We start from the raw sequence: 16,697 nt of genomic DNA on the forward strand, positions 1-16,697 counted from the left end.
GTAAAGACTAAGCAAAGCTGGTGGGCATGTCCTCACTCGAAGTGCAGAGCACTCAGGGCTCCTCCTGCGCTCACCCAGGGGCCAGCAGCGCTGAGGACGAGGGCGCAGATGCCAGCCTACCTGCTAAGGGAGCCAGCTGGGACGTGGGGGCATAAAAGCCATGTTTGTGCAGAGCTCTGCACGAGCTCAGCTCAGGGAATTTCCTGCTGAACCCAGAGATCTGTAGCTACTCTTCTTGCCGCTGCACAATGTTCTAGCACAGATGAAAAGGCCAAAGTGCTCTCTAAAATTGAAGGCTTTCTGTGGCATTTCCTGAGTCCTGAGTGCCATGAAGGATGAACTGCAGTGGCACAGGGCTGTCCGTGTCTGGCAACTGGCCCTTACCATTAGAAGTGAGAGGCTCTGTTTTCCTGAGCAAAGGCTCCGCTCTCCTAGCTGAGGAAACAGCTTTGCAGGCAACACATGGACTACCGCAGCTCTCAGGGATCATTTAATTATTCATGCAAGTTGCAACTAAATGCAGATGCAGTGAGTTCTCTTACAATAGAGAATAAAATGGAAATACAGAGCTGTTTGTTCTTCCATCTCCCAATAATACAACTTTCTCTTTTTCATCAGCAGGAGAATCACCTTCCTTAACTCTGAAATCACAGCAGAAGCCAAGCATTTATTTTCAATTCCTATAAAGGCCGTGACATCAGGTTAATTGTATTCAAGAACACAGACACCTTTTCTGGGATTTGCAACTACCTCAACAGATGCAGAAATAATGGATGCCTGGATTACCTTGTGGGTGGGGGTTCCTCCAGATAAGTATTTTGTATCTGGTTCTAGCTCTGCTAGGGAGGATAGAGAAAATGACAGAAACTGACTAAAAAGGAAATCCAAAATATTAAAATTATGTGAAGAGGGGCAGAGATTCCAGAGAAGCAGGTGAAAAAATCTTTTACAACCCGACCACATGGTTTTTAAACAGGGAAAAAAACTGGCCTTTTCCTGAACACCGATTCGCTATGAAATGACTTTGTTAGGCTGGTACCATCTTAAACTTTACATTATTATTCAAGAACAGACAGGATTAGGTTTGGCATTCTCTTTTCAAAGATTTGCTAAAGTGAACTCCCAGTTCAGCTTTGGTGCCAAACAGCAGAAGCTAAACACCAGGAGAAGCTGCTGAGCACTTGCAGTAGTTGGTCATAGGATGCGAGCAAGTATCGAAGGTGATCCATGGCCTGGGGATGCCATTCAATCCTGCTGCAACAGCTGCTAGGTGTAGAGGCAGGCAGGAGAACTCTAGCCCCACCACAAGGGCTGTGGATAGCCTGTGATGGCAAGAGATGTAGACACCGGCCAGACTTCCCTTGCACCAGCATCACATGGGCAAAAGACAATCTAAATTGCAGGGCTGTGCTTGGTTTTTTTGGAGAAAGTCGCTGAGGTGCAAGGCATTGGAGGTCCTGCAGTCATTCCTCCTCCTTTTCACCTGTTAGACACCGTAACAGAGACAAGCCAGCTTGTTCACAGAGAGGTGAGGCCCAACTCACTTCGTTAATCTATTATAATTCTCACCTGCTAAGTCTCACACATGTGGGCTACACTCTTCTGGTTCCTGTGCCAAATCTACCTCTGCACAGAAGGAATGGCCACTGCCATGTAACCCATGCTATTCTGCCAGCAGCATCTTTCATGCAATCCCAAGGCAGGAGCAGGGCTGGAACACTGCAGCTGGGGGAGAACCAGAGAGCAGGCTCTCAAGGGTCGAAGGAGATGTGCCGAAACAAGTATCTCTTACCAGTACCCTAATCTGGAATCTCAGACCTGAGTCTGTGCATGTCCTTGACAGGCATGAGAACATCCGTTACCTGACTTACAGAGTACCACACATCAAGTCATACGCCAGTGGAAGGGCTGAATAATTCACAGAAGAAGTGATAAAGCATAAGCCCCTGCTTAAACTCGAGTTATATACTTGTGTCTTGTAAAGTTAGACAACCTGCTTCCTATCCAAACAGGGCAATGGGAAGAGTATACAAGCAAAATGGCAAGACAACTCTAACATTACTTAAAGCCACAAATTCTTACCTCATTTCAATGTCCCACAATGCTGTGTCATCACTTATCCAGGGATTGGAAGGCTCAGCAGGAGTTATAAAGGGGTCATATTCCACATACTGCTCTGTGTAGGCTATTAAACTGACAAATGTAAAAAAGAAAAAAAAAAAAAAAAAGAAAAAAAAAAGAATCAGGGCCTTTATGCCCAGTCACATGTCAGAGAGGTAGAGCTTTTCTTTTTTTGTGTGCTTCTTTTTATTTTTATAGGTATTAATCAGTTTCTCAGCAACCACAGGAACCCCTTTTCCCAGGGACGGTGCATGTAAGGGTTTCCCTGCAAACACCCACCCGTTCGCTGCAGTATTTTCCTCAAGTTCATCTGTCACGATGCCCACAAAAAGTCCGATGAGGCAGCATCAGGATTGCTACGGTGGGACTTCCCCCAGAGAGCCATGGGATGGCTATGAAGTGCATGTGCTCCTCTTCATTCATTACATGTTGCTACTGCCTCTCGCCCTTTTGGTTTTTGCAGGCTTTTGCACCCACTGAGCTTTATGCATTAAGAGTAACTCATCTAAATAGGGTCATGTGCTGTAGCTAAGAATATACTTAAATCTTTGGAGGATCCTGAGCATCAAAGCTTCAGGCTATAGATAATTTTTTTGTTATGCTGGTACACCATTTCATCTAATAGCACTATTATAAAATACTTCAGTAGTAGTTTGTAATAATTAACTTAGACTGTAAGTAAATTATATGCATGTTGGAAAAACACCTGGCCTTTATAATGGTTTGCTTCATGATGGGTCAGATAAGACATATAGGCTCTAATCCTCACTAGGATGACATTCAAAGAGCTTCCTGGGAAAAGGACTGTGTCTGCTTGCATAAGTGATTCAGGAATTCCACTGGGATCAGGGCTAGGGACACGTTTTTACAAAAGAAAGACAGCATATATGAAATAAATCAAAAGAAATTTGTCCTAGTCTATATTGGAAATACTCTAAGGTACTTTTTAAATTTTTTGCCTAGGTTTGCCAAGTAATTAACTAAGTTAATTGAGCCTCATCATACTGAACAACTAATCTACTTGCACTGTGACTGTCCATGCTAAACTTTATCTCTGGTGTTCCACATCTCAAAAAGGCAGGAGAATGAAAAGACCCTGCGAAACAAAGGGTCACAGAAGGCAGAAAGTTTCCCTGACCTGCTCTACAGTAATTATTTCTTTTTGTTTGTCCTAGCTCTTATCATGAGGCATTAAAATCATACACTTTTGTAACCACAGCAGGTTCCCATTGCCCCTCAGGGCACTCAGGGCTGTCTCATCTCATTTCATTAATTACATTTCATGACTGCTGTGGGTCAAGGGTTGGAGGAGGGAGCAGCGTCCAATTTCAGAGAGCAGCAGCAATCTCTGAGACATCAATGAGAAAGAGGGTTGGTTAAAAAAAAAAGCCACAACAAAAAGGATCAATCAGGAGATATCTGCTGTGAAACTTGAATTGCTCCTAATAAAAAAATAAGAAGGCATCAGAGGTGCTGGTACAAGTATAAGCAAAAATAAAAGGGGAAAAAAACTAAATTAAATGAAACAAAGGGGAATTGCTAAACACATTTTGCCGGTTCAGTAAAATGACAGCAGTGGAATCGTTGCCTCATTATCTAAAGGAGGCTACAGGCAGGGGACTCTGAAGGGAAAGCATTTCTGTCAAAATGCAAACCTGGACTTTTGGCCTTTCAGGTGATGCACTGTAATTCTGTTAGAAGAGGTGGTGGGAAGCATTCACTGGAGGGTGCAGAGCTTGCCTTGAGAACCCAACTGTCTCGCAGTCAGGGGGCCCTGCTGAGACTTCACAGTAACTTTGAGGAGCTGAGAGGATAGCACAGATTTTCATCTAGGGAGCTGAGACTGCTTCTGGTAAGAAGATGCTCCGGTTTTCCCCAGCCACTTCTGTGATGCCACATGTAATGGGATTGCACTAACACTGCACGATGCAGGCAGGGAAAACAGTATGTAGAATACATTGATAGTTCATCTTGACAATTCTCAAATCCCATTGCCAAATCCTAAATCTGACAGTATGCAGGTCCCAAGTGAGGAGAAAGGATGTGGAACAAAGGAGAAGAAAACTGTTTCCAAGGTGCCTGGAACAGCTGAGGGATGACTGCTTGCACAGTTGGTGCAGATCTACTCCTGGAAGGGGAAGAGGGAGGAGGGACAAGAAAATATTTAGTAGTGGGCATTTATTTCATGAGAACTGGGGATAACCTTTTAAGAACCTTTCCATTCCTCTTCTGCTGTACAAGGGCTATCACACAGCATAGCATGCATTCACAGAAAATGCACGTGATTGGTCTACTAAAATAATTTATATCTTATTCCTGTAACAGTTTAAAGAGCAGCTTGTTTCCCCCACTGTCCCCTGCCTTATTTGTTCCTCGGTACTTCCCTTGTCCTGCCTTCGTGCTGTGCTGAAAAAATGGCAGGCAGTGCCACTGTCAGGCTTGGCTGTCAAAAGGAGCGTGCCAAGAAGTTGTCTCCTGCACCCCGACCTGCCACACTGTCACTTAAACTAGTCCCTGCCTGAAAAGTGACTTGCTGATAAGGGCAGCAGGTTTGTTGCTGGCATTTGTATTCAGCGTTTTACATCGGGCTTTCAGGTCGCACACGTTTTTATTTCAGGCAGTCGTTCAACTCAGGTCACCCACATTAATGCCTCCTCACCTATGCCCACCCCTGCCAAGGCACCGGGCACATCAGCCCCGCTACTCCCCCCCAGCCTGCCCCGGCTGCACTTCCCACCACCCTCTGCACCAGCAACGCTGCCACCCAAAAGCCATCACATAACTGAACGCTTCTTCACAAGATATAAATATCACAACCATGATTTTAATTCTTTATAATTTCCAAATGAAACTCTCAAAACAGGAGAAAATAATTTTTTGATTGTTCTCATTTTATTTACTTTTCTCCTGGTTATTGATTTGCACAGGTTTTGATAGCAACATTTTCTTGTCCAATTTGGGACCAATTAAAAAAAAAAAAAAAAAAGCCCAAAGCCCTTTCAAACCAGAAAACTCTTCTGCCCAGTTTTACTGAAAACTAATAGTTTGTTGTTTTTTTTTTTTTTTTTTTCTGGCACTGACAATGTTACATTTATAATGTCAGTAGCTCCTTATGAACAACAGGTGTCTTATGTGGACAGAATTTGATGTTCACAAGTGAATGAGTTTTACTGAGTCTATCTTATTGAATAAATACCTACCTAGAAAAAATTGAAGCAAACCAGATCTGCTTGCTTGTATATTACCAGCCTGGAAATTATTACTGTCTCAATATATTAAGGTCATTGTAAGTAAAATAAATACAAAATGACATTTTTTGGTAAAGCACAAATGTATCTTCTTAATAAAAAAGAACCAGGAAGCTCAAAACATAGATATGAATGTGCTAATTTCAATTGTACAACATGGTGTATGCAGGATGTCAGGGAGCCTCTGAATATTTTCTATTTAACTGGATAAATTTTAATTTTAATTGTTAAACTTTATGAGTCAATAGGAACTTACTTCGGGGCTCTCACCTTTTAATTTGCCTAGTTTAGTACACACATGATAATTACAGGTGCAGGCACTGCAAAGCACATTTCATAGGGTAATCTGTTTTTAATTTGCTTAAATAAAAATTCCTCTATTATTTCTCTACAAGGCACCAGCCCTTATCACATCCCCCCCAGTCAACACAGTTTTGGTCCAAAATTGATGTTACTGAAGAGCATGCCGATCCTTGCATCTGTCTCAGTGATTCCCCTGCAAATGTGCATAACTTACAAGTATCTAAGTAAAGGAGCTGTCATTCTCAATTAAACTCGAGCTTGTTCTTTACCTGTTGATGACACTGTCCTACCAGAACTAAATATTTTGCAAGTCAAATTGTGCCTTGATTTGCCTCTGTGAGAAATCCACCTCTTAAAACACTGCCTTGAGTAGTCCAGGTACAACCCCAGTACTTCCCATAGGGTTTCCTGTGTAAGAGTGGGAACAGAAACTGGCCCTGCCACTCCAGTATGAACACAGACACAAATATCACAAGAGATAAGCACTGAGAATTAACCCACAAAAGAAAAAAGGTTATTTTCAAACTGAAACAGGAATGACTTTTCTGTAAATAAACTCTAAGGTCGTGAAGGGATGGGAAACAGAAGTACTGCAAGGATTCTTTCTTTTGTGAATAGTGTTTCTTTTGCTTTTACAGTACGACAACATCCTCATATTTCACCTACTTGTTCTCAGTGGCAGAAGAGCGAGCACAGAAGTGTCAGTGGTGAGCAGGCAGGCAGCGTGGCCGGCCAAGGAGGGGGGAGCACAGAAAGGGGACCAGCCTTTGCGCATTCCTGCCCGCTCTCTGTTTCTGGAAACGCCAAACTGGAGATGAGGAAAGAATGGGAAATCATGCAAACAGGGCACTCACCTTTCTGCTACTTTGGACATCTTTAAACAGTGCCTCTCTATCTGCACATTCAGAAAAGTTATCTGAGGAGAGAGATGACAAGGACATTAACAATCCAGGAGCTCTACAGCATGCATTGATCATATCCCAACACGCTATTGATTTCTCTTTCCAAACAGCTTGAAAGTAACTCAGAAGGAAATGGGACCCTTCCCTAGGTATTAGAAGAAACGTATTAACTTCTTCCAACAGGAGTCTCATTTCCTATGGCAAAGCCCCGGGGGAAGCTTCAGAAGACATAATTAAAGTAGGAAAGGCACATATTTGGGGCCGAGGTTTCTAGACCACTCAGGGTGCAATGTGATCCCCTTTTCACACCACACTCTTCTCTTCCATTTCTCTAACTGACTGGCATCACAAGACCAATAACCGTTTTACAGCATATTTGCACTCAGCTATGAACTACTTCACAGTTCTCTGCAGCCTGTGTTGCCTGTGATGGAAAAAGCTCAAGAAATTTAGCATTCAGATTTGGTTCAGAAGACCACTCTAAAACTGGCTGCCTAAGATCGATTTTTAAAGCTGCCTTTAGTAAAATGTTGACCTAATGATTCCTGCCTGTTCTTCAGTGAGTGCTGCTTGTTGCAGGAAAGTAATTTTGATGGAGAGCTCCCTGTGCTGGGTCAAGTCCGCTAGCCATTCCTTGGGGTGATTGGGCAAATAACTTTTTCCCAGTTTCCTAGAAGCTTTGACTGTACAGTCTAACAGTCATGCATCAAATGATCCTTTTCCCCACTGCCCATCCCCAGCCTGCACCCTAGTACACTGGCTTCTTCCCTAGCTTTTGACACAGCCCACTTTTCAGATATCCTCAGTGATCTGGAAATTAATCTGTCTAATAGCCCACAGAGAGAGTAATACTTGATTCAAAGGTCAGTATTACCCATAAGACTTATCATCATACAATTGCAGTGCTCAATTAATACATGTATCTTTAAATACTTACTACCTTTTATATAAAGTATGTGAGGATCAAGGACAGATAATGCATACAATTGGTTTTGCTGATATTTCCATAAATTTATATGCTTTTTTTTTGCAGGTAACATTTCTCAGAAAGGTCGCTGTATAGCCATCTACTTACTTGTTTCCGGAAATCCTCTTTTGTTGTTTTGCGTACAGGTTGGGAGGGTACATGTACAGGACTCTGGGGCTGAGACTCCTCTGTAATCCCATATACTGACTGTGAGGAACCAATAGAAGAGATTATGGCATTTTTCTCTTTCACACAATGAGGAAAAGTGGAATATTCAAAACAGTAAGGTAAAAAGCCAGCAATTTCCTACTGTTTATATCCACACAAGTCAATAATTATTCAGCCTGAAACAAAATTTACAGATCCGACTACGCTTGCAGGTGCCTGCACTTGGAAGATCTGCAAGCACATTAATAAAAGGGTTTATTTTAAATGTTAAAATGCAGCTGCTAATTTTTAGGAGCTCTGTGCATCAATGCTTGCAGGATGAACACTGGGAATGGTCACTGTGTTGAACCAAGTGGAGAAAGAAAAGGTGAGAACCTAATCCTATGCCAGAGGGAGCTGGACAGGCTGGAGAGGTGGGCCCATGCAAACCTCATGAAGTTCAACAAGGCCACGTGCCAGGTCCTGCACATGGGTCGGGGCAATCCCAAGCACAAATACAGGCTGGGAGATGAGTGGACTGAGAGCAGCCCTGCGGAGAAGGATTTGGGGGTATGAGTGGATGGAAAGCTGACTGTGAGCCAGCAACATGTGCTCACAGCCCAGAAAGCCAACCGTGCCCTGGGCTGCATCAAGAGCAGTGTGGCCAGCAGGTCGAGGGAGGGTGTTCTCCCCCTCTGCTCCGCTCTGGGGAGACCCCCCTGCAGTGCTGGGTCCAGCTCGGGGGCCCCCAACAGCAGAAGGACACGGAGCTGCTCGAGCGGGGCCAGAGGAGGCCACGGAGATGCTGGGGGGGCTGGAGCAGCTCCCCTGGGAGGCCGGGCTGAGAGAGTTGGGGGGGTTCAGCCTGGAGAAGAGAAGGCTCCGGGGAGCCCTTCGAGCGGCCTCCCAGGGCTTAAAGGGGGGACAGGAAAGGTGGGGAGGGACTCTGGATCAGGGGGGTGGGGATAACAGGACAAGGGGTCAGTTTTAAACTGAAAAAGGGCAGATTTAGATTAGATATAAGGGAGAAATCCTTCCCTGTGCGGGGGGTGAGGCGCTGGCCCAGGGTGCCCAGAGCAGCTGTGGCTGCCCCCTCCCTGGAAGGGTTCAAGGCCAGGTTGGACGGGGCTGGGAGCACCCTGGGCTGGGGGAAGGGGGCCCTGCCCGGGGCAGGGGGGTTGGGACTAGGTGATCTTTAAGGTCCCTTCCAACCCAAACCATTCTATGGTTCTGTGAACTACACATTGAAGAAGGAGCTCAACAAGATGTCAATGAGCCAAGTTCAAATGAACTTCTCAAAATAAAAACCTGCAGATTGACTTGTAGCCATTAATTTTTAGGACAGAGACCTGCACTGAAGGCAATATTAGTTACTTTTTCATGTAGTGCTTTTGCTTTTTATTTAACATTCGCAAGAGACATGTGAATAGCTCTGCTGCAATTTAACTTCCAGTGGAATTTCAGGAGTCTGGTGTCACCTCCAAAACTAATATGAACACAGAAGAGTTAAAACTTACTGGAAGTCAAAGGCACCCAAGTTGCTAATGATCCAGCCTTTGAAAAGATTAAGGCAAGTAAACAGCTCTGAAAAATCTGTGCCCAAATAATTTCTGAAAATGGAACATAGGCACTTTTGCCAATTGCTTTTAATTTTATGGGAGTGTGGAGCCAGCAGACATCTGGGACACAGAGCTCCTTAATGCCCTTCTCAGCTACACTAGTCACCCAGCCTGTACCACTCTGCTGGTAAAATGGGAATAGTAAATTCACAGATTAGAACAATACAGGACTGGTATTTGCAAAACACTTTTTTGGTTCCTACTGGGAAGCTCTTACAGATGTCAATTGTGACTTGCATGTAAAAAAAAAAAAAAAAAAAAAAACCTAAACAAAAAAACAGAAACTCAAACTGACCTTTTTCACCTTCTGTGGGTTTTTCATACGACGACACTTTCTAATGTCCATTTCTGTGGTGTTCACACAGCCCGGCTGAAAAGAGCGGTAATCATATTACTCCTCTGTTTACAATCCACATGTTACTTTACCTTTTTAAAATATACTATTAGATCTTGTCCAAAATTCCTCCCTGAAGTCTGTGTCCCATAAATTATGCTTGTTAAACAAGATAGTGCATATACCCAAAGTAGGCATGTCAGCATCAAATACATTTACTCATAACTTTGTCACCAAAAGGAAATTTCTCAGCTAAGAGGAGAGCTTTTTCTAGAAAGTCTGAGCCAAACTGGGTAAGCTGCTTTTCTTTTGTAGGCACACTAATCAAAACATCGCATTTATCATATATTTCTGTATTGGGTCTGGCTGAGATGGAGTTAATTTTCCCCATAGCAGCCCTCGTAGTGCTGTGCTTTGTACTGGTAGCTAGAAGGGTGCTGGTAACACCCCAGCGTTCTGGCCGCTGCTGAGCAGTGCTGGCACAGCACCAGGGCTGTCTCTCCAGCATTGTCCCCTCACCAGTGGGCTGGAGGGGGCAAGATCTTGAGAGGGGCACGGCAGGACGGCTGACCCAAACTGACCAAAGGGATATTCCATACCATGTGATGTCTGCTCATCAATAAAAGCTCAGAGAAAGGAGGAGGGGGGGGCATTCCTTATTACGGTGTTTGTCTTCTGGAGCAACTGCTACACCTACTGAAGCCCTACTTCCTGGGAAGTGGCTGGACATCGCCTGCTGATGGGAAGTAGAGAATAAATCTTTTGTTTTCCTTTGCTTCCATGCATAGCTTTTGCTTTATTAAACTGCCTTTATCTTGACACATGAGATTTTTTTCTCTCTTATTTTCTCCCCACTGCCGCTGAGGAGGGGACTGATAGAGCAACTTGGTGGGCACCTGGTGTCCGGCCAAGGTCAACCCACCACAATTTCCAAATCAATACTTCTATGCATGCACAAGCCTAGAATGTCTAAAATAATCTTGTAGACATTTGGCTTGTTTTGAACTGTGAGAAAAATCCATGTGTTGACTTTCAAGGTGATGTCTTTGTGCAATGCATGGCACAGCATTTACTAGTATTAAAACTTTCCTGTCAAAACCTGGAAAGTCTCATAATTCAAAAGAGCTTTACCACGGGCCTGTGCACATCCCAGAATGCTCTTTCCTGGCTGTCCAAAATCTTTCTTTCTGTTTTATCTTTTTTCCTGTCGATTCTGAAAACAAAAGCATAAGCATATGAGTCAACACACAGGTAATGCTTTCTTCTTTGTTACAGTTCTTCGCTTGGGTTTTAACCCCATGACCAAAAAATTCAGAAATCCATTTTTTCATCCAGAAACGTCACACTCCTGTTTGCAAGGCCATGTGCCGTGAACAAAATATCACTGATGTTTGCTCCATTATGTGTCAAAAGAGATTTTGGTGGAAAATTTATTTTAATATCTGCTTTTTCACCTGGTAAGGAAAAACACCTTTCCCGATACTCTGTTCCCAAACCCTGATTTGGCAGGCTGGGGAAGTTCATGTTTGGCTTTGGTTCTGTCAGAAGACACATTGGGACCTTCTTTCCTTCAGGTGAAGCTCTCGGCCAGTGCTGGACAGAGGTCCATGTTGGGACGTCCTGTTGCACGCTGGTGCCTCAGCAGCACCAGTGCTACGACCACAGATTGCAGAAGCTATCCCAGGCATTTCCAGCAGACACAGCACAGGCAGCTCTTGGGGCCACCCTCCATAGGGCTCTGCCTGCCTTCCCTGGTGTTGGCAGAGCGAGGGGTGGCAGCACAGGTGACGGCAGCTGAGCTTGCTGCACGGCCGCCCGCAAGCCAGTGCTCACCCAAGAGACCTGCAACTGGGCCAACACAACGGCAACTCAACAATTTCAGCCCTGATGCAGCCAGTGCATCGACTCACTCAAAGCACAGGGGTCAAAGGGCCCTGAAGGTTGCTCAAAGCAACTGTTCTATCTCGGCAGCACTGAGCAATGTGTATCTGGTGCCCCGCTCCTGTGCTCAGCTCTACACGTGAGCACAGCAAAGTCACCACTGGTTTGCAAGATCTACTTGCAGAGACACTGGATGAGGCACAGGAATGGAGGAACTGCTTTTGCTTTCCGAGCGGGACTGAAAAGCTGACAGTGTCTCTGTGCTGGGTTCCCACACTGCTGCCACCCGGGCAAATCAAAGCAGTGAGGGAAAAAAACATGTGAGCTGGGATTTCTGACCATCAGGTTCTCCCCTCTCCTGTTTCTTCTTTTGGGGGAGCAGTGATCCTTGGCTAAGTCTGTGCTAGAAATGCACCAAGGTGACAGAAAACCAGGGACTGAAACTGAAGTTTCTGAACATCCCTCCCCACAAAAAAACAGAGTCCTCCAAAGTTCAGTATCACCCTCTGACCATCCCCACTGCAAGGCTGAGGTGAGGAATGAGCTCTGCACAGGCCCTGTTCCCACTGCCAGACAGTAGGCACTGAATTGCACTGAGGAACAAACACACACACCCAGCCCAAAACCTCTTTTCCAAGCGAGCCCTTCATACCCGGCCAAACAGAAGGTGAAGTCTTCTGCCAACCTCACACCACACTGCACACAGACTGGAGGGACTCTTTGGAGGCTCCATGAATTGTCTACATGGGTGCTTTGTGCTGAACCCAGGTTCTCGGCTCAAATCCCCAAACTTCCTGATAATTCAGTATTTCACATTTTAATCGATGAAGACACAACATAATTAGATGCTCTGTGGCTGCAGTTTTTGAGCAATGTAGGTACAGCAATGGAAATCCTGTGTGCAAATGAAGACATGGAAGGCAGAGCAGAACTTGATAAGCAGGAGGAATGTTTTCAGGTATTTTTGGTTTGTTTTCCCTTTTAGTTAATTCAGGGCTGTGAATTACACTGTGAATACCAGAGATGCCTTGTTGGAAACCTGAAGACTGAACTATCACATGAACTGGGAACTGAGAATCTGAAACTAGTCAGCAAAAAACAGTTGATAGTGGTCAGTCCATGGTTACATTACAAACAAAACAGAATGGAAAAAAGATGAATAAGTAACAGTGATCATGTCAAGAATCTGATATTTACATTTCTTAGGTAGTAATTGTATGCTGTGGACAGAATGCAGAATTTTGTTTTGACTTTGATTTTTTTTTTTTTTTTCATCATGGCAATAAACCTTTCAGTAACTGAAAGTACAGTTGTTATCTTAACTTCTAATTTTCTCTTCCAAACAGAACACTGGTATTCTGGTTGGAAAAAAATCCCTTCATTACCTTGTAAATTAAAGGATAATTACCATATACTTAAATAGTGCATAATTACAATGTTATTAAGTAAAGAATTAATATAAATTCCAAAGAGCTAATCAGTGATAGAGACCTCAGCCACACCCTCGAGAAATGATGTTTCTTAACTTTCTAGCATCTAATACTGAAAGTGCAAATTCCTTCTAATGGTATGAAGTGTCAGTACTGTTGTTCTCATGTGCCATCCTCACCAACCTTTCCATTTTATAGGTGACAACTACATGCACAAAACAGACATGGAGGGTTTTAGGCACTAATCTGTAGACACTAGTCTTCAAACCCTGGACAGTACCTATTTTGCAGCAATAATGAAAACATGCTCAAAACATTGAGAGGCTTCAAACCATTTTCACAAGGGAAGATGAGAAAAGAAACAAAGGTTTCAATTATGAGCAAAGGATAGGAAAACCCCAAATACTACATCTGAGTAAGTTTCATGTAAGTGGTACTCAATTCTCCACACTAATTTAGTAGCACAAGTCAGACTGCAGAGAGTAGAGGTACAATGGGGTCAACTGGGGATTGGTATAAATGAGAAAAGCAAATCCAGTCTGCTGTGACCCTTATAATCACTTTGAAGTGGTAGTATTTTTAAACTCAGAAATACTTTATGAGCATAGAGTAACACAGACAGATGACAAAGTTCTGTTCTTTCCATTTATACAAAACAAAAATACTACACAAAAGTAGAAGCAGAATGGGCAAGCAAATTGCCCAAGCTCCCATGGTGAATCCAGGCTCAGGAGCTCCTGACCGACATTTCCATGTACAAATAAATAAACCCATCTTTCAGATTCTGGCACAAACCTTCAGAACGGGCTCTCTATTGTTTCCAGTCTGCTGGTGATTAGAATTCACCAACACCTTCTGAGCTTAGTTGCAGTAAAGACTTTGACAGGGAAGTCTTATCTGTACAGAATCCCCTTCCCTTCACAGCTCTAAATACTGGTACAGTTCAGTGCTCCAGGATTACTCACTTCACTTGGGCCTCAGCTTGCATGAAGATGAATTCCCACTTTCTTGCAAATGCTCTCTGAAGTCTTGCTAAGTTTTCCTGACAAAAGATGGAAACAGTAAGAACAATTAATCCCTGCAATTATAACAACTGCTTAAGAGCACAGTTAGCATGGCAGGTGTTTATTCAATTTTTTTTTTTTTTTTTTAAGCTGGAAAACTCAGGACACAGAAATCAGTGTTGGTTTCAGGCAAACTATCTTACAGGCAAAGAGAGGCTGTAACACATCCTTTCAGGCTGCAGCCCCATAGCTGCAGTCAAGAGGGCCCCGTCAGGGAGAAGTAATGGAGTGTGATGAAGACAGCCTGAGCTCTACTATGAAAATAATGATGGACTTGTTCCCAAAAGATAACCCTGGGAAGCTTTGTGAAGCTGACAACTTCCATTTCTGATAGCAGATGGCTGCCACCTGCACGTTTCCCTCCCATCTCCACTCTCCCTTCCTCCCCACACTGCTCTCTTCTCTGCAGGCTTTTGCTAAGGTGCAAAGCCTGAGCATCCCTTGCTGTGCTCACCCCGAGAGCCGCTGAGAGCATTATGCAGCTGCACAGCACTGAAGGCTGGGGATTGCCAGGATGATTCATAAAAGGAAATAGCTTGTTTGTCTGAACAATGAACATTGCTAACTGCAAAGACAGGGCCCAGATGCAGCCTTGCTCTACATCTGAAGTAAGAGTTCAGGTCCAGCCCCATTACAGAGAGTGTCGTGATCTGATCATTCAGAGGTGGATGTGACTTCATCACAGCTCAAGGTCAAACTCGGGACACGGCCAGAATTTCAGGCTCAAATGGCACCCCAAAGTCACATACCCACACCCACCCCGACAAGGAGGCCTATGAGACTATTAACTTGATGCTCTTCACCATTACAGCTGGTTAAACTGTTGCAAATTTTCATTGACAACGAACACTATTAGTTCTACTGCTGTCCTTTTTATACCTATTCCCTTTATTTCAAGACAGTGCTTAAGTGCATGAATTTCAACACTAGAAGAAATCTTCCCATTATTTACTTCAAAGTCTTGTATAACACAAGGCATTAAGCTTAGCCCTGTTACCAAGTCCATGTAAGAATTTCAGTCCATATACACGGAGGAAAACAGTTAAGCAAATGATTTACAGCTGTGCTGATTTCCTTAACTGTGGCTACAAGGAAGAACTACTTCTAATTATCTGCAAAACCAATTTTTTGTGGGTTTCTTTTTTTCTTTTTTTTTTATTTTATTTTGTTTTAAATTATGTTCACATGTGCCCTCTGGAGTAAATATGCTGAAGCCAATGAAACAACACCAATTGAAGCAACATTTGAATCATGCTTATGTTTGACCAATTATAAACAAAATTGAATTCAATTATGCAAACTTAATCATATCATCAAGACCCCTGTTCTACCAGGATAAATGGGGGATGGGGGTTGTATATGGATGCTGCAAGCACAACCTAAAAATGAGATGTCCCCTGAGATGTTTTGTAGAGATTCTCTTTGGAAACTCCAGGTTAGTGCTGATGTCTATGGAGAAGTATTCTCATACTACATCTCCAAAAATGCGTACTAAATGTACAAGACTCCTTCCCACTCCTATAAGCCTGTTTCTCTCGCTATTGCTCAGCTTACATCTCCATTGCTGGATCTGCTTCAGCTCCCATAATGACTAGGAAGAGTCGGTGCCATTCTTATCTGATTGTCTCTAATTAAGAGAGCAAAGTTTGAATGCAGAAGTAATCTCTAATTGTGCAATGCAATATTCACAAGAAAAATGAGAGACTGCCAAGATCTAATTATTTGCCATCACTGGAGCGTTGCTACTCTCAGTAGACAACCATGTGCAAAAGTACTTAGCCATAGCCTCCCTGTATGTGTGTGGGAGTGTGTGTGCTGCTGAACAGCCTTTTGTTGCTTTATGATAGATCTTTAAAGTACTTACAGTTAATTGGTTGGCTGTGAGCAATTTTAATGGTTTTAATAATGAAATCAGCAATATGCAGAAGAGAAAACTCAGCAAAAGGATGTGTAAGTGCCTGTAGATTATTATATTCTTTCCTTTTTGCCTGTACTTCAAGATTAGAACTCTTGGGAACTCTGGATACATTTCGAGGGTGGACTAGGTAAGTGGCAATTCTTGCATGCTCTTCACTGAAAGGACCAAATGGCACGTATACATATATCCATGTGCACAAAAGTCACAAAATATAGAAGGTAAAGAAGAAGTAAAGAGTCCATTCTTGGAAAAAACCCCTAAAATATATGCAATACAAATGTTTTCATTTTAATAAACATGAACACAGAGGTACACTAGAACCAGCTTTGTAAACAGACCCTCCAAAGAAAAACTCCACATTTGTAATTCGGCTGCTAAATAAAAAACAGTCAATATGATAGAAAGAAAAATTCAGCTGGACAGAGAGTTACACTTCTGGTATTCAAAGAAACTCACACCAGCCCTGCCCCTCCTGGCTCCATCTTCTCACTCCTCTCCACCCAAACCCTGCACAATCTGAAGCCAAGGTTGGGGATATTTTTATGGATAATAATTTCATAACAGAAAACACGCCCTGAATAAGCTTGAGTAATAGTTTTTTATATGGCATATTGAAAACAGTCCAAGTCTAATATCTGAAAACTTTCGTAACTAGATAGGCCATCAGCAATTTAATTGCCCAATAATGCACCTGAAAATCCATCATTCCTGTGTGTTAACATCTGCTATATAAACCAGGAGCTCTTAAATGGAAACAGGGAAC

General features: G+C 43.2%; 1 protein-coding gene across 3 annotated transcripts in view; it reads right to left on the reverse strand.

Annotated features, from left to right (window-relative positions):
* The window catches only part of RGS6 (regulator of G protein signaling 6), a 292,354-nt gene that overhangs the window by 53,127 nt on the left and 222,530 nt on the right, over positions 1 to 16,697 (reverse strand). For all 3 annotated transcript variants that reach the window (XM_042790727.1, XM_042790726.1, XM_032984584.2), the window contains exons 8-13: positions 13,918 to 13,994; positions 10,773 to 10,854; positions 9,603 to 9,677; positions 7,650 to 7,748; positions 6,527 to 6,588; positions 2,083 to 2,193 (exon numbers count right to left, since the gene is read on the reverse strand). In XM_042790727.1, the coding sequence (XP_042646661.1) occupies positions 2,083 to 2,193; positions 6,527 to 6,588; positions 7,650 to 7,748; positions 9,603 to 9,677; positions 10,773 to 10,854; positions 13,918 to 13,994 (506 nt within the window). The remainder of the gene's footprint in view (positions 1 to 2,082; positions 2,194 to 6,526; positions 6,589 to 7,649; positions 7,749 to 9,602; positions 9,678 to 10,772; positions 10,855 to 13,917; positions 13,995 to 16,697) is intronic.

This window comes from Tyto alba, unplaced genomic scaffold, assembly GCF_018691265.1.
Source record: "Tyto alba isolate M040663 unplaced genomic scaffold, T.alba_DEE_v4.0 Super-Scaffold_18, whole genome shotgun sequence".
NCBI classification, from domain to species: domain Eukaryota; kingdom Metazoa; phylum Chordata; class Aves; order Strigiformes; family Tytonidae; genus Tyto; species Tyto alba.